General features: G+C 33.5%; 1 protein-coding gene and 1 long non-coding RNA gene across 8 annotated transcripts in view; one reads left to right on the top strand and one right to left on the bottom strand.

The window, feature by feature from the left end:
- ZNF644 (zinc finger protein 644) overlaps positions 1–20,913 on the top strand; it is a 96,624-nt gene extending 75,711 nt beyond the window's left edge. For 4 of the 6 annotated variants that reach the window (XM_045846995.1, XM_045846997.1, XM_045846996.1 and 1 more), the window contains 2 exons: positions 18,729–18,831; positions 19,570–20,913. In XM_045846995.1, coding sequence (XP_045702951.1) covers positions 18,729–18,831; positions 19,570–19,762 — 296 coding nt within the window. In that variant the 3' untranslated portion in view covers positions 19,763–20,913. Of the gene's footprint in view, positions 1–976; positions 1,141–1,353; positions 1,483–2,815; positions 2,939–18,728; positions 18,832–19,569 lie in introns of those variants that run through there. The other 2 variants (XM_045846994.1, XM_045846993.1) reach the window with 2 other exon arrangements.
- Positions 6–23,258, bottom strand: LOC123823939. 2 transcript variants are annotated; one of them, XR_006786627.1, is made up of 3 exons: positions 23,113–23,258; positions 21,369–21,435; positions 6–138 (listed from the first exon to the last, which is right to left on the bottom strand). It is a non-coding gene; the product is annotated as an uncharacterized LOC123823939 (long non-coding RNA). The 2 variants fall into 2 exon arrangements; XR_006786628.1 differs by lacking the exon at positions 6–138 and adding an exon at positions 21,067–21,220.
- Positions 23,259–25,108: the final 1,850 nt, after the last annotated feature.

Here is a 25,108-nt window from a genome sequence, read left to right on the forward strand (position 1 = left end):
GTGTGGGGTTGTCGAATCATGTCCGGGGACATCTTCACAGAGCAGGATTAAGCTATGAAGCCCGTCATGTTGTATCACCGGAACAAATAGCCACAAGTGACAAAATGCAACATTTCAAAAGAACTGGCACAGGGACACCTGTTAAGCGAGTTAGAAAAGGTAAGTTTTCCTGTAGATACTTTGGCTAATATGTCTGTACTCAAATTCAAAGGATTTGAAAGTTTTGCTCAAATTCAGTCTTTACTAGCATCACATAATTTCATATTTCAGAGTTGATTGGCTTTAAGATGGTCAATTTATAAAAAATTCTGATATCTTAAAAAAATTTTTTTTAGCTATAGAGAAGTCTGAAACCACTTCTGAACACACTTGTCAGCTCTGTGGTGGTTGGTTTGATACTAAAATTGGATTATCAAATCATGTTAGAGGCCACCTGAAAAGACTTGGAAAGACCAAGTGGGATGCTCACAAATCTCCAATTTGTGTTTTGAATGAGATGATGCAAAATGAAGAAAAATATGAAAAAATCTTAAAGGCATTGAACAGTCGTCGTATTATTCCCAGACCATTTGTAGCTCAAAAACTTTCGTCAAGTGATGACTTTCTATCTCAAAATGTTATACCTCTTGAAGCATACCGTAATGGCCTAAAGACTGAAGCTATATCAGTGTCTGCATCAGAGGAAGAAGGGCTGAGTTTCCTAAATGAATATGATGAAACCAAACCAGAACTGCCCAGTGGAAAAAAGAACCAGTCTCTTACACTGATAGAACTGCTTAAAAATAAAAGGATGGGAGAAGAAAGGAATTCTGCTATTTTTCCACAAAAGATCCATAATCAAACTGCAAGAAAGAGATTTGTTCAGAAATGTGTTCTTCCATTAAATGAAGATAGTTCATTAATGTATCAACCACAAAAAATGGACTTCACTATGCATTCAGGTAAGAGAACATTTATGACTATCTTCCATAACAATTTAGTTATTTTATTGGAACATTTGTAGAAAATACTTTCTTAGAATCCTTTTAAGCTGCTTTTTTTTTACAGAGCAGAGATTGGTTATACTGTCATTTCTATAAAAATCATCAGGTGATGCTCACCACTGAATTCTCTGTGCCTCATTTCTTGGTAAAAAGTAAGGTGAGAACAAAAGCAAAAACAAACAAAAAAATGGATATGTAAAAATAAAATTTGCTGTGACCTGGGGATGGGTTCTGTGGATGGGAGGTTGACATTGTTCAAAAGCATAGCATTACCAAAAAGGCAAAACTTCTGTCATACTTTGCCAGTGCTCCAAGTGTTCCAGGGTGATAATGTTTTCAGTAATTAGCTGTTGGTTTTCCTACTGCTTAGGTTAAAACAAAACAAACTCTTTAAACTGACTGGATTGGTGTCTGTTGTGTGTTGTGATTGCCCGAAAGAAACTTCTCCCTTTCCAATTCCTCATCGTATTGTGGGACAGTTTGTTTTTGGAGACCTGTTGTGAGTATGAAACATTTGTTTGGGGTTTTAGTTTTTACAGTAGTGTTCTAACGGAACAGTACAGATAGTTTAGTTTAGTGCCTGTGCACCAATAGTTTTTCCTTTTCAATACTTTGTATGTGTTGGCAAATGATGTGGATAAACTAACCAAACTTTATGAGGTATTGCTAAGTCCGGTTTATACTTTCAGGCTAGAACAATTTTAATTGTCTTTATTGGTTTCTTTTGGAGGTTAAGAATGTTGAAGATTAACTTAGATGGTCTCAAAATTTCAGCCCTGAGTTGAATGTGTCTAAGGTAAAAGTTGGCCAGTGGATTAATACTGAATAAAATTACTGTAATATTGATTTACTTTGGATGGACATTGGTATATCCCAAATATTTATAAGGCAGTTTTGATTTAAGGAAAGATTACCTTGCACTGTAGGTGGTCTGAAAAACAGTTTATTTTCATGGGCTTCTGGTTAATTGGGCTCTTTCTTTTGTGTGAAGTCTTTCCAAGTCAAATTTTTAGCATTTTTCAGAAGAATAAAATGTAAGAAAGATGTGTTAGCTGTGTTGAGCAGAGTGTAGCACACTTCAGAGAGAAGAAGCATGTTTGTGGCTATCATAATAATGTTGAAGACACCAGCTGAAACGTGTTGGGGGAATGAGGGTTGTCTGAGAAGTTAGGGATTTCTTATTGTTTCAACATGTTTTCTTTCCTGTGATGACAAAGATGTTAGTTTGTTGATCATTTATTTAACACAAAGATTTTAGCAAAAACTTCAAATCATTAACTTTCGCTATTGATTGCACAGAGCAATGAACATATTATGCCCTGAAAAAAATGTTGTGTCTAACAGCTGTTCAGTGGTGTGTTTTACCACTTTTTCACCCAGCCTTCATCAGAAAGCCTAATTTAGTACTGAGCCTTTTACGGTTTTGTGGGTAAAACACTTTAATTACCACTTTGTTAACTAGACTTAAATTTTTTTTTTATTGATAATGTTGTGAGCTTTGAAACTTCTCAACAGAGTTAATGCTATCCAAATCACAGGATTGTATTTTAGGTTTAGAAAATGATCTGCGTAACACAGAAATCTGCAAGAAATTTATTATAGGTGTGAAATCTAGAGGAGCTCCAAGGTTCAAGACACTTCTCTTCCACCTTTCCTAAGAGCATGGGTTGGCTCTAAATACTAACAACAAACTAATAATAATTAACTGAATTCCTCCTCCTTATTTTAACTTAAGCTAATTCAATGAACGTTTTTTAAACCATCTTATTGTGGTACTTATCTTCACGCCTTTAGAAGTGAGAACTGGATTATAGTTTTCTTTTGAATGATAGGTATGCCTGTGAAGCTTAGAACATGTGTGCATTGCAATACGACGTTTACAAGTGCTGTTAGCCTGTCCAACCACTTACGCGCTTATGCACGAAAGAAGAGTGCTGGACTTGTGACTGGTACAGGTATGTTTGAACAGATAACACAGCAAGCCTGTTTGATACAATACACTTTTTTTCTCACCAGAATGGTGCTAATTCAGATGATATTTAGGCTTTCTTTGCTAAGCAGCATTTGAGTCTGAATACACATTAAATTTCAGCAGCTTGTAAACTGTGAAGATATAATTTTAAACAAGTTTTTATTTTTCATTTGATTCTAATTGACTTGGGAAAAACAGTAACTCAGTAGAGTTGTGGAACTTTTGAGTCTACATTATTCCCAGTGATTTTTAAATTATACTATTTTTGACTTTTAAATTTATTTTTGTTAGATTCCATACAGTACTCTTTGGTAAAAAAAAAAAAACAAAGAAAGAAGAAAAGAAAAGATTGTAGTTTTAGTTTGGAGAAATGCTTCATTAGATAAGAAAGGAAATTATCATGAAGTTTCATCTATATACAGTTGCTTCATTAGAAAGCTAAGCAGTCTAATGAGTTTTCATTAGTCTGTAGATAAAGTCTTTAAAGGGGCAGGTCTTAGTATTGGCCCATGTTGACAATTGAATAGATTTTTCTTTTAATGCCCCTACACTATATTTAGGATAAATAATATAGCTGTTGATATAAATGTAAACATGCACATTCTGTATTATTTTTTGGTTGGTTAGCCCAACCTTGGAGATAGCTCTTCATACTGCTAGTCTGTGAAAATTTTATTAGCTTACTCATGTACAATATTGCTTCTTACTCAACAAAATGTGTTGCTCTTTTCATTGGTAGCCTTTTAAGCTGTGCTGCTTTAGCAGTTCTCATTTCTCTCACATCTTAAAAGATACTCTTTACTAAATATATATACATAAATCCTTTTGCCTAAAATTCTCCTTCCAATCTTTTTATTTTCCTGCTCTTTTAGATAACTGCCTTCTGCTTCCTTCTTGTTGTTATTTTCCCAACTTATTTGTTCTTTCTCATGTCTTCCTATGGCTTATATCCAATATGTTCTTGCTACCAAAGAAATACTTGTATTCGTACTAATTTCTTTTTTCTGCCTCTTTGCTTTGCCTTTTGACTTTATATACAAATGACCAGGGATGACTGTTGACCACATATAGAGTGAGTTTTACTTTATTGGATTAGTTCTTCTCCTGAGGTTTTAGTTTTTACATTATTCCCACCTTCATCAAGCTTGGAAGGTGACTGCAGACAGTAGAGTCAGAGAGGCAGTGAGAATAAAAGACGGTGAAACAGAAAATCATCATTGTTATCATAGTCACTAACTTTTATTGACCACTTATTGTGTCAGGCACTGTGCTATGCAGCTTACACGTATAACATTTATCTTCATAACCACCATGAGTTTTAGATACTATAATTCTGTTAGTTCTAGGGCTTAGAGAACTTAAGTTGCCCAAACTTACATAGTTATTAATAGCAAATTTTAAATCCAAATCAAGGCTGTCTTAACCCTAGACCTTTGTTTTAATCACTATTATCTAGCCTATACAGAATGAAGCTATTTCAGAATCCTAAAATGAAGTTGGGTTTAAGGTGGGGTACATTCTAGTGAAGACCAAATAAGCGAGATTCTAATTAGGAAGAGCAGGGATCCAAGAAATCATTAGGCCTGGATTAGCTTTTGGAGGACTCCGTCAATTTGGGTACCTTACTCAAAAAAGTAGGTTTATTAGTACAGACTTTGTAGTCCATTAAATGCTTTTTCCTCATGTGTAAATCTGTCAAAATGTAGGACTCTTTATAAATAACTGATAGTAACCTTTCATTGACCAAGGATGCATTCTAATGAGCACATTGTCATCTAAAAAATTTCATTATTAGAGAAAAAATAATATAGGATGAATGGGAATGCATACCTTTGAGCATCAAGAAAAAAGGGGGATAGCCCTGGCTGGCGTAGTTCAGTGGATTGGGCGCGGGCTGTGAACCAAAGTGTCGCAGGTTCAATTCCCAGTCAGGGCACATGCCTGGGTTGCAGGCCACGGCCCCCAGCAACTGCACATTGATGTTTCTCTCTCTCTCTCTCTCTTTCTCCCTCCCTTCCCTCTTTAAAAATAAATAAATAAATAAAATCTTTAAAAAACAAGAAAAAAGGGGGATATTATTTTTTAAACACCATTAAACACTAACTAAAATGTTGGAAATGTTAAAAAATATTGAGTTGGCCAAAAAGTCCATTTGGTTTCTCCCATAAAGTAAAAAGATATATTTTTCATTTTCACCAGTAACTTTATTGATTTGGATATTTTGAGTATGTCGGCTCTCTCCCGCATGGTATAATGCTGATCATTTTAATTAATGTCTCAGTGTGATCACTATCAACTTCAACTGGTCTACCAGACCCTGAAGCATCATCCAGCAAGAAATCTCCAGCACAAAACTTTGCAAACCACTTCTGATACATTCAATCAGTTGTGGTACCTCTTCTGTACACTGTACAACTCTTGTTTTGCGTTTCAGTTGTGTTTTTACCTTTCTTTGAATAATAAAGTGTAAAGTGCCGAACATTTGAATATTTTCTTCTATCTTCAATATTAAAAAGGCTACACAAAAAATCACCAATTTGATTTTTTTTAAATGTGCACTGATATGACAGTTGTTGCAATACAATCTAACAAACTTGTTTTGAATGAAGTTAAAGACAACTAAGTGCTACTAGAACCATCTGACAAAAAAAAAATGAACTTTTAGATCAACCCAATATAGTGTTTGGCAGTCCTAGGGCAAAGAGAATAGAAATGAAGAGCTAAAGAAAGTCCAGGGTGGTATTTTTTATAGCCCTTACTCACTTTTAAGAAAAATAAAAAAACTCATACTTTATTTTCTTGGAAATTCTGAAAATTTCCCCCTGATTTTTAAAATCTTCCTGACCAGTAGAGCTATACTGATGATGTCTTTACTGTTTATGCCAACTAAGAAGTTTTTGTTTTGTTTTGTTTCTTTTTAAGATTTTACTTATTATTTTTATAGAGGGAAGGGAGGGAGATAGAGAGAGAGAAAAACATTGATGTGCGGTTGCTGGGGGCCATGGCCTGCAACCCAGGCATGTGCTGTGACTGGGAATCGAACCTGCGACACTTTGGTTCGCAGCCTGCACTCAATCCACTGAGCTACGCCAGCCAGGGCTGAGAATTCTTTATTGTAGTTACACTTAACATGCCTAATCTCTTCCCCCATAATAGTTTCACTGGTGTAAAGCGGAGGCCCCAACCTGTGGTACTAGAGCATTACACTGGGTCATTACAAACGGAGCTATACAGAAGATGTCTTATAAGGGTTTCATGAATTCATGAGTAAAAAGCATTATTTTTCAAGAATATATACTGCTTTGAGAAATAAAATACAAAATCATTTTTTAAAAATCTTAACCCGAATCCCAATAGATCACAAAACTGGAACAGTGTAAAAGGAAAATAGATAGGACTAAAGCTTCTATAAGAGTGTCTAGAATCTGTGTTCCTTATTCAGTTTTCAGTTATGTAGATTCTAATTATGTGCCTACTCTTGAAGAAACAGCTCAGCTGTACCAAGACTAAATACTCTAAAGGCCTGCTTGGTTACCTGTGATAGAATCAAGTCCCAAACCTTCTTAGAAGCCACCAGCTCCTGGTCTCTTCTTTGGGAACTGGTGGCCTTTTGAGGGGGGAGAAATATTTTAGCTGGCCTGAAAAGCCTCTCTTGTTTCCTCAAATAGTTATTTGCTGATGGCTCAAACACACCTAATTGTCATGGTTCTCAATTTTGGGGGGTCGTTGACCCCTTTGAGAATTTTATAAAAGCTAAAAGGGCCCATCCCAGAAACATGCACTTAATTTACTCATCCACAGGAAAAAAATGTTTCTAAATATAGGCCTTGCATATCTTTTGAAGGTTATCATTCATGAGCCCTAAAACTGAGACAGGGAAGGGCCCAAGAAATGAAGTGGAAAGGAACACAGAACTGGGAATCAAGAACCCTAAGAAAGCTTTATTTTATTTGTTTGTTTGTTTATCTATCTAGTTAAAAGATACTAGAAATGCCAGAACTGTGTAACATCAAAACTAACTTATGTGGTCACAAATATAAATTAAAATGTAACATTCTTCCTAATTTTAGTAAAAGGAAATGATGAAGAAAGTAGGAAAGCTTTGGAATTGAAGAGATGGAAGAGGTAGCCATTCTTGGGACAAAGTTAATTTGTCAAAAAAGAATAAACTTCACACATTAAAATTTTGCCCAGAACTGACACAGTTTATCATCCATTGGGTAGGTTCAAACAAATTGTTTAATAATTTCCATGTGTCTTCATTGTGAATAATTATTTAAGAAGCTGTTTTACTTTTTAAATGGATTTTTGCCTAAAGAGACTAAAGGGTACCAAAGGGTTTGCTTTATATTCTATATTATAAATTCAAGGCGTACTTCTTATTCAAGAATTTATTCCAGTTAATATAAACTACATTATAAACTTCTTTTTTGGATTTTGTTCTGTATAGATTAATGTTTTACATGCTCATACAAATTGGTTCCTGGTTAATTCTTTATATAGTCTAGTAAGAACATTTTATTTTCATTGCAAATAAGTTTCATATAGTTCATATTAAATGTTTTTGGACCTTTTAACTTGGCTTTTTTGTGTTAAATAATTTTATTAAATGATATCTTTTATATACTGGCAGTATTAAGAATACAGTATTATTACTAATTATTAACAGAATGACTCTACACACTGGTTTAGTCCTATTTTTCCAACCAAATAATAGTACTTCATTCATAAGTGTCCTGGATTGGACAATTTTATATATATATATATATATATATAATTTAATTATATATAATTTTATATGTGTATATACAGTTACATTATTATATATTATATATGGTCACCCTGGTTATTAAAATTTCTAAAGTATTTTAAATTTAAGGCAAAGTGTATTCTATCAACCTAATCTGCAATCAGGAACCAAAAGAAATTTGAGCTCAAAGTACAAGTGAAGAAAGGGAAATAAAGTCTGAATAGAGGGAATCTTGTGGAGGAAACATATCAGTAAGGTGAATGCATGTTTGCCTAGTCTGTTACCTCTTGAAAAAAGAATGAAATATAACATTTATGTTCAACATTTTTAAAAAAACATTTACTTTTAGAGAGGGGAAGAGAGAGAAAGAAGAGAGAAACATCAATGTGTGGTTGCCACTTGAACACCTCCTACTACGTACCTGGCCCGCAACCCAGGCATGTGCCTTGACTGGGAATGTAACCGGTGACCCTTTGGTTCACAGTCCTGCACTCAATCCACTGAGCAACACCACCCAGAGCTCAACATTTTTGTTGGTTTCTTGACCATTTTACATCTTGACCCTTTATTCAAACTTAGTCATACACCTACTCATTCACTCATCTGAATAGACTGATGCACTGTAGTTATTTTCTTTTTTTTTTTTTCTTTCTCATTAAAAGTTAATGCTGGTCATGACCCGGTAAATTGATTTATTACCCACAAAGAAGTCACTACCCACAGACTGAAAACATTCATCTTAAGTGACTCTTTTAGGAACTGATATGGGTGAGAACCAGTAATGTTTTAAAGATTTATTTATTTACTTATTTTCAGAGAGGGGGAGGGAGGGAGGAAGGGAGGGAGAAAGAAAAACATCCATGTGGGAGAGATACATGGATCTGCTGCCTCTCAAAGGCCCCCAGCTAGGGACCTGGCCTGCAACCCAGGCCTGTGCCCATACCTGGAATTAAACCAGTGACCTTTTGGTTCACAGGCCAGCACTCAATCTACTGTACCACACCAGCCAGGACAAGAATCAGTAATATTTTAGAAGTTGTAACACTTCTATGGCAGCAAATTGATTTTCTCTCTTCATTGAATTTAAATTTATCTGTATATCATATTTTTAAATCAAATGCTGATCTTTTGATATTTAAAGTGAATTAGAAATTTCTAGTTAAAATTAATGTAAGAAAATTATTTTATATGCAAGTACAGTTGGGGGAAAGGCTTTATTTCATTATTTTCAGGACACTTCCATGATAACATTTTGGAAGCAAAGCATGATTGTTGTTATGCTCCAACAAAAGACTCACCAACATAATTAAAGAATGACTTTTCAATGAGAAAAAATGTAATTTAAAAATATTGATACTAAAGCCTTTTAGTCAATATAGTACCACTAAGGTATTATGTCTACATTCATTTTTTAGTAGAGTCAATGTTTTATTTTTCATACCATTTACTTTTATGTGGAATAATAGACTGCATGTCACCTAATAGGATCTTTTGCTGATTTTCAGCTATAATGACATAATTAGTCATAGTGGCCTGCAACAACAAGTGCTTCTGAACATGTAATGCAGTGCAAGGTGCTGAGTTGGCCGTGTAAGCCACCAGAAAAGTAATTCTTATATTATGGAAAGTGCTGTAGGAACATTTTCTGTTGTGATGGAAAGGAGAAAAAAAAGTATTGTGAAAGCTTCTCAAGGTACATTAAATTACTTGTCCTTTCTATGAATGTCTCTGCGGTGTCCTTTAAAATATTATTAAAATATTGCATTTTTAAGAAGTTCCATGCTTTTATGATTCATTTAGCCCAAGAATACAAGTAGAAAGTTTTTATTGTGATTAAACTCTAAGCGAGCAAACTAGCCTCTAGTTCAATCAAACACCTTGATAATTCCCCCAGACTAGGCTGTATGGAGAATATATGAGAAGTCTGAGATCTACCCCTGTCATCAAAGAACTTAGCAAAACATTGTTGGCTACATGTAGAAAATGTCACATTACAAAACTGCACAAGATAGTATACAGATAAATGGTATATTGGATGTAAATGTAGCAGTTCAAAGTGTTTTAGTCTAGGCCTTTTTAGGGGAGTTTGGACTTAAATTGTCTCCCTCCCTCCCTCCCTTCCTTCCTTCCTTTAGTGTTTGTCTCACTGTTTAAAATAGAGTCTAAAAAGGAAAAAAAAAACTAGTTCATGCTGGTGTGTTTCTTATTATGTTTAAAATGAGAGAAAAAAATAAAACCAGTGGTCAAAATTTTCATTCATTCAACAGAAGTTTTAGTTATTGTATTATATCTGAGGCTATAACAACCTTGCACTTCAGCTGCGTAAACATAATCATGATCCAGAGGGATGAGGACAAGTGTACTATTACAGAAAGCTTTATAATGGTTCGGCTAGGCCCTGAACTGGAAGGGTGAGTCGTTTTAGGAAGAGAGAAGAACATAGTGTGATACGAAGGGATGAAATTTGGAGTTGCCAGGAGATTCAGCTATAAGTGTTTGGGAAGATGGGGATGTCAGAAAGGTAGGGTTGATGCTTTGAATGCATGCTAAAAAATTTAGGAAGTCATTGAAGGACTTTTTAAAATAAAGGGGGAAAACAAAAAAATATGGGAATGATATAGTCAATCTTGTATTTTAGAAAGCTATCCCTGATACAATGAAAGATAGGTTTCTCTCTCTCTTTTTTGGCTATAACTTATCTCTGTAGTACTGATTTTGCATTAAGGCATATATCTGTATATATTTATCTGCACAGTAATGTATTATTTACGCAGGATTAGCAAGGTAATGAATTATTCAAGTTGAGTAAATTTTCCAGGTACTGGAAGACTAGTGTTAAACTTGATTTTTTTCATAACCATTTTGATGGTAATATTTCTAAAATGTTGTTATTTCTGTCTTGTGAAACAGTAGACTGCATATAATTTAAGCATTGCAGTATTTAGAGCCAACCTTATGGGTACTAATTGTTTTATTATGCCAGAAAGGATTGAGCTAATTTCCCACTATACTAAAAAGTGACTGACTGATTTATTCACTTAATTCAATGAGAATGTTTTCTTCAGCTCTTACTGTGGTTTATGCATTGTACTAAGTACTGCAGAGATAAATGGGATCTTACAATATAGTAGAAACACATAGATACATAACTGTAATACAGGACAAGTTGTAAGTGTCATTAGAGACATGCGCATGAAATACTGTGGAAAATGGGAGGAAGAAGGTACTTTCAGCTAGACTAGAACCCAGCAAGGCTTTTGGAAGTGGCATTTGATTTGGACCCTCAAGGGTAGCTGATTGGAAAGGAAGCGGAGGTCTGGGATAGGTAAGGAGCACACCTGTGGGAGGGAGCAACTTGAGACAATATGGGAAGTTTACTGAAAATGCTTGGAAGTAAGAGATAAAAGAATAGAGGTAGGCAGGTAGAGGACATAACTGCTAGAATGCTAATCTGTGAGTGTTGGAATTAATTTTGTGAAGGGCTAATAAAGATCTTTTTTTAAGAATTTGCTTTAAAGAATTTTTAAAAACAATTTGTAAAGGATTTGGTGGGGAGTTGGAGAAATTGTTAGGTAAAGTAATTTTAGGAGTCCTGAACCAGGACAGTGACAATAGGAATACAAAGGGGCCATAATAGATGTGCAGATGATAATATGGAAGTAAAAGGAAGCAGAATTTGGCAGATTAGTTAGAGGTAGAAGACTAGGAGTAAAGTGAGAGATGGCTCAAAGTTTTCAGCCTTGTTACTGGGAGGATGATTATACCAGTACAGTTAATGCATCAGCTTCCATGGTGTCTGGTGAGAGAAGGGTAGACTTCATTACTTTAATGGCTGTCACTTGTGTAAGAAGACCTCATCACCCAGCTCTCCACTGTAACAGCAAATAATCACACTCAATCAGTAAGTTTGGAGCCTAAGAGTTTTCTGCCATTCTGGCATATATTTATATTTTATGATGCCTATTTTTACTGGTCATTGGTTATAAAATTTAGTTCTGTTTGACTGACAGTCTTTTGACCAACATCTTGTTTTCCATGAAAGTCTTAACTACTAGACCCCTAGCATTCCTGTTATATCTGTTCCTAATTTTCTGAGTTTTGCTTTTTATATCTTGGTTTGTTTTGTTTTTTAACAATTGACTTAATCTGGACTTTTATGTGTTTGGATTTTTTTAATGTGTCTGATATCTTTATATCCTCAGTTGTAGTGTTGTGTTTCCTGTGATTTCTAGTCTTTTTTAAAAATGATTTCTGTTCTAACATTAATTGCTTATGTGCAATTTATAATCTGGATTAGGATATATTTAGGCCTTATAATAACAAGGTATTTTCCTGGCTAGAGTTAAACTCTTAAGGATTCTGCTTTAAGTGACGTTATGCAAATAAAATAATACACAGTTCCCTTTTGAAGATTAGAGCAGGAGGATAGCTTTGTAGAGACTGGTGGTTCCTCATGTATCTAAGAAGTGGAAAAGTAGGCTGTATTACTTCTTTGTTGTGTCTGGAGTTGGAGGAGTGAGGTTAATTCTTGGTATATCCCATGTTTAGAATATATATTTAATTGTAGCCTTAGCAGAAGTTAACTCAGCCAGAAGATACCTGGTCAGCACCATGTTTGAATATAGATTGAATTTTGGCTGGAATGTCTAAAGTACTTCAAAATTATAAAAAGTAAAAGCAGATCCATGTGACATTTAGATTTACTATTATTGTGAGCCCTAACTAATTTTTAAAGTTGAATGTGATTTTATTAAAGACAATTTAATAAATTTTAAAGTAAGGTGTTTTCCTTTCTTAGCTAATTTTGTAATTGAACAATTATTTAGTTATTCCTACTAAATATGAAATTACATTTTGGAAATATCAAGCATTTTAGAAGGCAGTGAGTGTGATTATGTGTAGCTAATACACAATAGTGATTTAAAGCGGATTTGTCATTTTGTATTTTAATATTTATGCCAATTTTAGATGTGTCTTAGAAAAGTGTTCAAGTGCCTATTTTGATTAATAAAACAGCACACAAGTGCAACCAGTTTCAAGGGAAATTTTAAAATATTTTTTCTTAACTTGTCACCACAGAAATGATTAATTTACTCTCCTAACCAGTTAAGCAACTAGTAGGTGGGGTATTGTTAGCTTTTAGCAAGCTGGGAAAACTAGTCTGTCTCCAGTTTCTCTGTTCATAAAAATATGTGATAAAGTATCATTTTTGTTTAACTTTTCCCTTCACATCTCGAAAGTACCTGCTCAGAATATTCTTTTACTAGTCATCCCTTCTACTTTGAATTAACAGAGGCTTCTACAAATGGAATTGTACATTTTATTCTCCCAAGGAGACCCAAGTTTAAATAAAGGCTACTTTCATTTGTTTTACTTTTTCTCTGAACCAAACATATAAGGCTGTTGCTACCCTTAATACAACCTCCTACTTTATAGGGCAAACTCAAGCTACCTGTCTCTTCTAGACTAATATTGTTCAGCCATAAACCTCAGACTTAAGGCAAAGGAAATCTGCTTTTCAAATATTTTATATTCATCTTATTCCAGGTAAATGCTAAGCCATGCAGAATCTAATTAATTTTGACCTTATTGCTCTGTGATTCTAGGGTTAATGAATTTTTTTAAGTTATTGATAATGTAGACTCTAAAAATCGGTCAGAGTAACTTGGGGTACTGAAAAAATATCCAATTTTTAGAGTGAAATATCAAGTTGAAAAATGGCAAAAAATATACTTCTGAGGTTGCTAATTGTGGATCTATCATATATGTGTGTAATTTTGATTGGAAGGGAACATTGCTTTTCATAACAATAAACCACTTAAACTGCTTTACATATACACCTTGGGAATAATGACTGGTTTGATTATGGCAAGGTGTGGCTAGAGACAAAGAATTGGTATTGGGAGTAGGGAAGTCTTTTCCAATTTTAATGGCCTGTAGAAGAGTGGGATTTAATAATTGTTCCTAATGGGTTTTGTGGGGTTTTTTAAACGATTTTCTTTATTTTTAGAGAGAGGGAAAAGGAGGCAGAGAGAAAAACATTGATTGGTTGCCTCTTGTACCCTGACTAGGGACTAAATCTGAAACCTAGGTTTGTGCCCTGACCAGGAATCAAACCAGCAACCCATCTGGGCTAGTAGATTTTTTTTAAAGGGTTAAGAGATGAAGAGGTGGAACTAAGGCTTAGTTGCCTTTCTCATTTAGAGTGGTGGGTACTCAGTACCCAGAATTGTCAACATAATTTGCAAGGTCCAGTGCAAAGTGAAAATACAGCTCCTTGTGTTAAAAAATTATTAAGAATTTCAGGATTGAGGCAGTGTGGCATTAAATGAAGTGTACGACCCAATGAGACGTACACCCATGAACTATGTCTTTTTAGGCACCTTATGCAAGGACAGAAGTGTACACTGAAGAAATAAGAATTTCCATTTTCAACAAATGGCTTTTCCCCCATTCCTGTGTTAACTCCCCCACCCCACTGAAATTCATGCTCCTTTTTTGGCTGAGGCTGAGGAAAAGAAAATGCAATTTGCAGTCTTTACATGTTCGGGGCTTATGAACCTTGAACAATTAATGGCACCAACTGGATTTGTTTATTTATCCACATCACACTGTGTACCTCTTGGGGCTTATGCATCATCCTCTTTCCTCCTCACCACTGCCACTATCACCTCCACCACCAGCTTCTTAATGGTAGTGGAATGATGGCTTACCTATTCATGTCATTTTTCTCCCTACTTTCTTCCTGAATGAATTCATAGCATCTATTACCTGCCTACCTTATACAGTCCTAGATAAAGAAATTTTCTTCCCTCTTGTAAGGCCATTTCATGCCTCTTATTTTGGAGATACATACAAATTTGCTTTATATGTAAATATAATATATATATCACATATATACATACATACATATATATGAGATATAAAAAACCTGGCCATTAAGTTCTGCTTCACCCCAGAGATACCAACCATCTGTTAAGAACAGAACAGATGAAATGGGGGCTTATAACTAAATGGTCAGGAGAGAATGATTGTGAATAAGAATATTTGGTGGTGAATGTTAATTTAGTTATGATAAGCTTTTTTACCACAGATGTTTTTAAGAAATAAATCCTCATTCTCTGAGGTCATTTGTGTAGTAAATTAAAAAGAAAATGAAATTTATTGGAACAATTATATATAATGGGCAGAAAGGTGGAATGGGCAAAAGGACTTATTTAATCATGTTATAGCCCAAAGTAAATTCTTTTTCTTCTATGTATAAGACTAAATAGTATTTTAGAAAAAGTTTTGAATTTACTGTATTATTTATTAATTTTGCTTTTCACCGGTCCAGTTTAGTGCTTTACACCACATATGTGTTGTTGTTGTTGTTGTTGTTGTTGTTGTTGTTGTATTTTGTAGCATAGAAATATGGTGGGTTTTTTTGAGGGCTCATAAGTCACTTTTCTTTTTCATTCCTATTTGATCAAAATAGCTATTTTACTGAAAGGCATATTCTAAAACTTTGTGTATATGACTGTATAGCTCAATTCATTTTCTCTACATGTAAAATATTCCCAGTAACAATTTAGATCCTTAATAAACCAGATAACTACAATATTTTTTACAGTCTTCTAATTAAAACTAATCACTTAAACATTTCTGCCACCCTGAATAGGAAGGAACCTTGGGAATGTTCGAGTGACTGGGTTTGTTCCTTTCTAAAGAAGCAGTTATCCTCGAGAAAATAAGATATTTTAAAACTAATCTAGGGTTTTTTTGTAAATTTCAAGTATAGAAACAATGTTAGATTTAAAATACTTTGTACAGAAAAAGTGTATATGTGTTTTGGTTTTATACACTAACAAGTGCAAATAAAGGCTTTGTACAGTTATCTGTTTGGCAGTTTATCAGTGTATACAACTTTGTTAAACCTTTGGCTGTTTTTATCACAAATACTAAAACTGAATGTATTAGTGATAGTCTTTTTAAAAAATGTTCTAGTGACTCCTGGTATAGTCCAGAATAAAACTGCTTTTCTCTCTATATGTAATAAAGCATGTTAAATGAGAATGTTTATGTAATGGATATGTTTGTACATCATCCTTTTCATTTAATGGAACATTTTGTGTGAAGCATCTTTTTCATGTAGAGGATACCATATAAGTGTCCCTTTTGTGTGCATATTAATGGTATGTTACTCATTTTTTTTACAGATTTTTCAGAATTGTTTAGGCAATATTGCAAGGGTAAAGGTTGGATATTGGTATTAGAAAAAATTATTCTTGTAAAATGTATTCATTTCTTACTCTCTAGTTAAATAAGTGACATTTCAGGGGCTAAGACATTTTGAAATGATCATGGAAATAGTAAGAGAAATATATGTGTGTAATTACCAGAGATCCCAGGTTTTTAATACCCTTACTTTATGGATAAGTTTCCAAGGATTCCTAAGGTATGTGGTTCTCTAAACTTAAATGGAATCCTGAATACTGGAGATAATCATATGCTGGCAGAGTTGTCCCATTTTCCAAGGTCATAATACCTTCAAGTATTAATTACTACAAAATCTGGCATGCTTATTTAAAATTTAGAGCTGATCATTCATAGAATAGCCTAAAATTCTGGATTTCTAGAGTCCACATAAAATCAAAAGTCAGAAAAATTATTTTTTTCCTTGGTTAGAGTCAAAAAATGTTTTTACTTCAGAGTAAATATGTCCAGTTCATTTTGAAAGTACCACAGCATCTGAATGTACTGTGAATACTTTATAACTGATAAAACATTCTTTTGCATATTTCCTCATCTCCCTCTGCCCTTCTCCCTCAATTTGTTTTACACACCTAACATTAGCATTCTGTGGACAATGTTTTAAAGGATTGCTATAATGTATTCTATTTCTATCCTACAGTAATTTATTTACATTTTAAAGGGAATTTGAATACAGTGGCAATTTTGACAACAAGCAAGCTCATGAAAGTAAGATTCTACCTGTAATCTCATGATATACCAAATACCTGCTCTGTTCTATTTAACAGAAACAGGGATTGTATGTGGTTTACCTTATAAAAAGGATTTATAAAGGGTAGCTGACATCTAGCTTTTGAGTGTCCTAAAATCTTTACTTCTAATGCATCAATTGCTTTAAAATTTACTTAATTTGACATTGCTCACCAGTGCAACTAGGGAAAAAGTGTTGATTACAAAGTACATAATACCTCACTCTTCCTACTAGTTGTGAAGAACGAACTTTCTACACGTAAGCTAGACTGATTAGTGCAGAATTGAAGTGTGATGTTAGCAACATATTCATTTAAAAAATTATGCACAGGTATTCTACATGAATGTTAATTTATATTACATGTTGATAGAACAAATTTTCACTTGTATGCAGTGTAAATGTCAGAGGTTAAAATACCAGGTATTCCTTTGTTTTGTTTTTTTGTTTGTTTTTGTTTTTGTTTTTTGCTTTGGAAGTATGGTACTTGTTGAGTTCCTATTATGTGCCAGGCTCTTTCTTGACTGACATAAGTAATGAGAACTTCACACGATTTTTCTACTCCAGGTTTTTGTTGAAGCTTTGAATTAGCCATTCTTTAATATTTAGTTTACTTCCTGTATGTAGTTCTTAACTTAGGAGATTCTTCTTCTGAGGTTAAGCAGAGAGAGACCGTGGACCCTAGATTTTACCTTTAAAGAGGCAGGTAACAGGAAGCAAAAACCAGTGGCTTGAATGAGATTTAGGCTTCTCATGGTTTTCAATTTTCTGTATGACATTTTCGTTAGTACTGGCCACTTGACTATTATAAGGCTTTGTATGTTTACTGGTTTTGTAATTGTAGCATCTGTTCTTTTGGAATCTGGACTTTGAGCAACTCATTGCACAGAATCATTGAATAGCCAGTTTCCATTCTCTTTTACCTAAAATTTTCCCAGGGGATTTCACATGGCAGGTTAACCAAAGAAAAGCCATATGTGTAACTCTTCTGTTACATATGTTTTCCTCCCACTTGAATCCCTAGTTAAAAACTCTTACCTTCTCTTCCTGCTAATTGACCAATAGCACCCTGTAATAGTATCATTACTTTGTCCAGAGGCATGGTGTAGTTGTATTTAGAGACAAACAAAATGTCTTGTCTGTTCCTACCTATAAAAATATCTTTTTTCTTTATTAAGTTATGTTTTGTGAAATAACTGAAGGAAAAGCAATAGAAAAACTTCAAGAATAATTAGCACTACAATTTTGATTTACTTTAATATAAAATCTTGTTTTTCCTTTTTAATTACATTTTTCAAATAGTTATATAAGAAAATGTAAAATGAAAACATGTAAAGAATAGTTAACATTAAATCCCAGTCTGTTTGTAAACTTACATGAAATAATCTGGATTTGTATTTATTTTCCAGAAAATAAAACATATGTGATTGTACATGTCATATAGATTGAGTTTAAAAAACTGAAAATTGAACTTTTTTTTGCCCTTTCCAGTGTAGGGCTATCATAATAATTTTAAGAGCTCTTTAGTATAGAATTAAGAGTGAATTGCTATAAATAAAGTTCTTTTATTGAACTTATTACATTGTTGTTTCTTTACTAAGTTTTTAAAACTTGTAAGATCTACCTAATGGAGTAGTGATCAAGTGCAAACTTAACTAAAAGGTTATAAGTTTCCTGGAAATAAGGAAGATTTAACCAGATGTTAAAGTATATATGATCTTAAGAGAAAAGATTACTATTACTATTGTAATAATTGACCAGTTCAGTAATTTTAAGTGATTTAGTTATATTTCTTGGTTTGGTATGGTAAAGCATTATTTGAAAAAGCAGTACAGGAGGAGTATATATAGATATGTTACTACTGCTAAGAGAACCAGCTTCAATTCAGTGCATGCTTTAGAGAATACAAATTAATACGGACTTTTCTAACTTGATTTAGATGGTCTGACCTCTCTAGAAATACATGTATGTCTGTGTATGTGTTTATATATATTTTGGAATATATAAGAAATGTTCAGTCTTTCTCTTTTTCCCTTTTTTCAGCCTTAGATTGTAAGCAAAAGAAATCAAGGTCAAGATCCGGAAGCAAGAAGAAAATGCTAACATTACCTCATGGTGCTGATGAGGTTTACATTCTCAGATGCAGGTATGTGTGTCTGTTCTATCGCCAGATCTGCTTACTTTCTTCAGATTTTGCATTGAGAGATATTAGCTATTTTATTAGGGACTTTTAATTTGTGGCAGGAAGTGCAATATCCTCAGTTAAATTATAAAGGAACTTTTGGAGACAAGCTTAAAAATCTTAGTTCATAAATGCTGTACCTCATTAACTGATGGATCAACTTTTTTGTATTAGCTAAGAGTCTATGTGAATTATAAAAGTATCTTTTTTGTTTTATTTGCTTTGTTTGATTTTTAAAAAAATTGTCATTAGTTTCTACTTATTGGGAACACATTTCGTTTCTGCATAGTAGGAAGATATACTTTTAAGTATAGCTACCCAAATTATTCACACCTCCCTCCATATTCACCCTCAGGCAGTTTAAGGAATTCTGAATTAAGTAAGGATCCTTTAAAAAGACTGGTACATTTTGGAAATATAGTTGTTTTAAGTGTAGGTGTTAAAACCTATTATTTAATATTAACCAAATAATCATGTTCCCATTTCTACAAATATTACTGGAGTTATTATAGCTATTAAATATATGAATAGGCAGTTTTGATATTGCATTAAATCATTTTGGCTTTATATGTATTTAGGAACTATTGTCAAGAAGTCTCTCCAATATATTGTCAAGTTTAATTTTGTTGACGGATTTTATGGGAATTGGTTTGAAATAAAGGGAATTGGTCCTATTAAGACAACTGTCAACTTTGCCTGCAGGTTTTGTGGCTTAGTCTTTCGTGGACCATTGTCTGTTCAGGAAGACTGGATTAAGCACTTACAACGACACATCGTAAACGCTAATCTTCCACGGACTGGAGCTGGCATGGTGGAAGTCACATCACTATTTAAAAAGCCTGCCTCCATTACAGAAACTTCATTTTCTCTACTAATGGCAGAAGCAGCTTCATAGAACAAGGAAACCTTTTAAATAGAAAATATGAATTGGATGTAAATTTGAAATTCTTGTCTTTTTTTAAAGCCACATTAAATTATCCATTTATAAATACTAAAACAGGAAAACAGGGGAAAGTGAATTACAGTGACATCAGAACAAAATTGAGTACTTCAAACAGTAAGTAGTCTATATATTTTATAGGATGGAAGAGATGTTTTAAGGTTTACTGGGTTTTGTCAGTTAACTACTCACTCAGTAAAAGATCAATACATGTAAGCAGTCATTAATAAACTGTTGCACATGGAGAAAGACAGACTTATTGGAAAATTTTGTTTTCTGCAGTGTTACCAGAATCAAGGTTCTGTTTATTTCCCACAAGACTTGCATTGAAAAATAAGATATTATATTTTGTTTGTATGTAATTAGTGTTTTGTATAATACCTGGAACCGCTAACTAAATTTACTCAACTTAGGGCATTAAATATCATGTACTTCATAGATTGCGACTGTTCACTCAAATAGGGCAGAGTACTATTCTATCTAGATGTGTAAGTGTTTTTTTTAAATCACATTGAAAGGTTTTTTTTATACTAAAAAGTGGAGGGAGATTTGTTTAAACAAGTATTTCTAAAAGAAATATGTACATAGTCCTGGAAATTATTTGTGGTAAGGAAATATTCTTTACTCCAATTGCATTTCTCAGACAATAAAGTGGTGCATCCATGCTACCTCCTATTTTGTCAACAAAGATGCTATTTACCCTTTACATTTTGTATCATAATAGATTTTAAAAATCTAATGTTCTTTATTGCAAGGCATCCTTTTGTTAACAGATTTGTTTCTTTTTAATGTTTTACCTAAAATCTGACATGCTTACAGGACAGGTTTGCCTCTTACTTTATTTAACATTGTAGAAATGTAATTAATAAACAACTACACAATTTAGAATAGGCTTTCTCATTTATATTCTCTTCCAAATTGATCAGTAGCAAAACTTAATACACCAATTGAAATATTTCTACATATGATGAGAATGTTTACAATTTAAATTTTAGAACTTGTTTTGGATGTGATTATATGTACGAAAATCGTGTAACACTATGCTTATGCTAAGAACCGACATGACAGAATTACTGAAATAAATGTGCTGTGAGGAATGGAAAAAATGGTGCAGATGTCTTGGTCATGATAAATTGTGATTATTCTTTTACACTTTTTCCAAAAACAGATTATTTCATTTAATCTGAAATCAGATTCCTTTACAAATAACAGTTTTTGTATGCAAGCACCATTTTATTTTATTTCATGTAGTATGACTAATACTATAGTTGAAGCAAGGATATGCATTGATACTTTTTTGTATGTAAATAAAGTTAAAAACATTAAAATAAGGAGTATTTTGGTAGAGTATATACATACCTCACTGCCAGTGAAATTGCTTTCCTATGGTATATCTCCTTACCAGAAAAATCTCTAAATAAAAAAAAAGACTTAAAGAAAATTATAATGTGTATAGTGTGAAGCATTTCTTAATTTTATCACTGGTGGAAATAGTCCACTTGAGGTTGCATTTCATTTCATTTAAATTGTCTATACTTATCAGATTATTTCATTAACATACCTTATATATGAAATGAGGAAGTTGGACTAAATGGTTCATTCAAGGCTCTCTTCATCAGTGGGGTGTACTAGATAAGGGAAGAGCAGTTGTAAGTTATTTTTATTTTTCAAAATGCCCAATAGAAATTGTGTACTTTTTATAAAGATGAGACTAAAACATCAAATTACCTTTGACTAAAAATATACCAAATCTCTGTATACTAGTTGTCTCTTACTGAGCAAGTTTCATGGACAGTTGTATGGTTTTGTTTTGTTTTTTTAACTGGAAGACATACTACTTAGCAAGTAGAATTCAGAAGGGTTTTTTTTGTTTGTCTTTTTTGTTTTTGTTTTTGTTTTTTTTTTTTAAGATTTCTGGTAGGAAGACTAGCAATCACTAGAACCTTTTTTGGCTCTAGTTTTTATAGTTCTATGATTTTATCTTACTAAGCCAACTATCAGGTTAGAGGAATACAAGAAAAATAGGTAAACTACAGATTTCATAAACAAACCTAGATTAAACTTTTTTATGTCAAACTATAATATAAACAGAATTAAAATTCAAATTAGAAATAGTAAACTAGAGGGAGTCCTGAAAAGTAAATTAAAAAACATTTTTTCATAATAAAGTTACTTGGGTTACAAAATTTTTAAAATTCTTTAGGAAGAAAAGTTTATCTTTTATTGGGCAACTAGAAGGTCAACGATACGTTTTCATTTGGCTTTCACATATAAAAATTTGTCTCAAGTTAGACTTGTATGTCAAAATATGGCTTGATTCAGTATTCAATATTGCTTAATTTTTTAAAAAATTTATTTTTAGAGAGAGGAAGGAAGGGACAAAGAGAGGGAGAGAAACATCGATGTGTGAGAGAAAAATTGATCGGTTGCCTCTGGCACACACTCCAGCCAGGGACTGGGCCTGAAACCCAGGCTTGTATGTACCCTGACCCAGAATCAAACTGGCAACCTTTCCCTTTGCAGGATGACCCCCAACCAACTGAGCCATGCCAGCCAGAGCAAATATTGCCTAATTTCCTTTTAATTCTTTTGCCATTGCCTAAGATATTTCAGTTTTTAAATCTGGTTAGAAATGTTGATTTATTTAATAGCATCAAGACAGATGGGGGGAAGTGGGCAGAGAGGGGAAATGGGGACATCTGTAATAGTGTAAACAAAAATAAAGTAAAAAAGTTCGATTCCCAGCCAGGGTACATGCCTGGGTTGCAGGCCATAACCCCCAGCAACCGCACATTGATGTTTCTCTCTCTATCTCCCTCCCTTCCCTCTCTAAAAATAAATAAATAAAATATTTTTAAAAATAAATAAAGTAAAAAAAAAGACAAATGCTTCTTTAGAATATATCAGAACCATGGCATAGCTACAATTTTTATTAACATCTTTAATTTAGATTTTGCATATTAAATATGGGTTAAGAGCTAGTTTTAGTAGTAATTTCATAGACAAACTTCTTAAAGTAATACATACAATTTCTCAAGAATTACACTAGTAAAACATATTAATCCAAAAGACAGGTTTGATTTTTTTTTCTCATAGGAAAGTATATATTCATTTTGGAAGTATTAGGAAAATGAAAAAGTAAAAACTGAGGAAAATCACTTTTGCTATCAAAGACATTTACTTTTAAACAGCTTGTTACATTTCTTTCTCTTACTGTTCCAATATAATTGTGATTGTAATGCATTAATGTATCTCATTTCCCCAAGTTTACTTTTCAATTTGAGTGCTACATTGTGTAGACTAACCTTTGAATGGTGGCTCCAAAATATTTTCCAACACCAGCTGGTTCTCTGACTCTCTCCATACACCAACTGGCAGCCCAACAATTCAATTCTGACACTAACTACCTACAGTTCATTTTTAAAGGGGTTAGTCCCATAAGACTGCCCACGTTTCAGATGCCAATAGTATCAGGTCATCTGTACTTCAAACCAACCAGCTATTAATTGGGGATTCTCACAAACCTCTTCTTCAGGTTTAATAATTTGCTAGAATGACTCAGAACTCGGGAAACTACTTGACTTTGCCAGTTCATTATAGGAAATAACTCAGGAACAGCCAAATAGAAGAGAGAACCACAGAGCAAAGTATTGGAGAAGAGACTGTTATGGAATGCTACATCCTCTCATCATCTTCCTGTGTTCATCATGTGTTCACCATCCTGGAAGCTCTCCAAACCCCATGGCTTTGGGGGTTAGTACGCAGATTTCCTTATAAAGGCAAAATTGATTAAATGACTGGCCATTGGTGGTCATTAACTCTATTTCTAGCTCTCTTTCCCTCCACAGAGCTCTGGTAGTTGGTGAAGCTGAGAGTTCCAACCCTCTAATCGTGCCTTGGTCTTTCTTGTAACTAGCTTCTTTCCTGAAGCTATTAGTTGGTCCCCAGCCACAGGCCAACTCATTAGCATATAAAAAACACTCATCACTCTGGAGATTTCAAGGGTTTTAGGAGCTGTGTACAAGGAGTGAGGAACAGAGACCAAATACTTATTTTTTATTATAAATAGTTAACACTTCGGTGTGACAAAAATCTGCCATGATCAGTGATATTTCAGATCATGAACCAGAATCAGCATTTACCCGTTCTGTAGAAGGTGGCTGTCAAAAGTTTTTCAACAATGGGGACTTGTTTTCTTGTTGTGAGGGCTAATCAAATTCTAGCGTTGATCTTCCACTGATAGCCCATAACTTTAATTTCTTGGTCCTCTGGACTACATTATAGACATAGATACAACCTTGGTTTTCCTGATTATTGTAAATAATTGAATAATACTTTTAATTGCTTAGGTAAACAAGAGTGGTAAGTAAAACTTATAAATTCATATCTTATTGTTCAAGGTACTTTCATTACGTCAGAAGACAAGATTTAAAAAAGTGAATATAATTTATTAACTGGATTTTTTTCCTTGTTATAAAAGTTTTAGACAAAAGAAAAAATACATGGAATTCTGCCACATTAAAAATTTGTCTTATTTTTATTAGTCTTGTGTTTTGATGTATTTTCTTTTTAAAATATAAGATTAGGCTTTGTAGAAATTGACTCTTTATTCTCTTAGAAGTAGATTCAAAAACAATCTGTTTTTTAAAAAATTGTATTTTATTGATTATGCTATTAACAGTTGTCCTGATTTTCCCCCTTGCCCCACCTCCACTCAGCAGCCCCTACTCCCTAAGCCATCCCTACACCTTGTTCGTGTCCATGGGTCATGCGTTTAAGTTGTTTGGCTACTCCATGTCCTATACTGTATTTTACGTCCCTGTGGTTATTTTGTTACTACCTATTTGTACTTCTTAATCCCCTCACTTTTTCATCCATTCCCCACACCCCTCCTCCCATGTGGCAACCATCAAAATGCTCTCCACATCCATGATTCTTTGTTCTTTTGTTTGCTTAGTTTGTTCTTTAGGTTCAATTGTTGATAGGTAAGTATTTTTGCCATTTTATTATTTGTAGATTTTATCTTTTTGTTAAATAAGTCCTTTAACATTTCATATATTAATGGTTTGATGATGATAACTCCTTTACTTTTTTTCTTGTCTGGGAAGCTCTTTATCTGCCCTTAGATTCTAAGTGATAGCTTTGCTGGCTAAAGCAATCTAGGTTGTAGGTTCCTGCTTCTCATGACTTTGAATATTTCTTGCCAATCCCTTCCAGCCTGCAAAGTTTCTTTTGAGAAATCAGCTAGAGTCTTATAGGAATTCCCCTGTAGGTAACTAACTGCTTTTCTCTTGCTGCTTT

The sequence above is a fragment of the Phyllostomus hastatus genome, unplaced genomic scaffold, assembly GCF_019186645.2.
Source record: "Phyllostomus hastatus isolate PE091 unplaced genomic scaffold, TTU_PhHast_1.1 phas_contig_524, whole genome shotgun sequence".
Classification (NCBI taxonomy): Eukaryota; Metazoa; Chordata; class Mammalia; order Chiroptera; family Phyllostomidae; genus Phyllostomus; species Phyllostomus hastatus.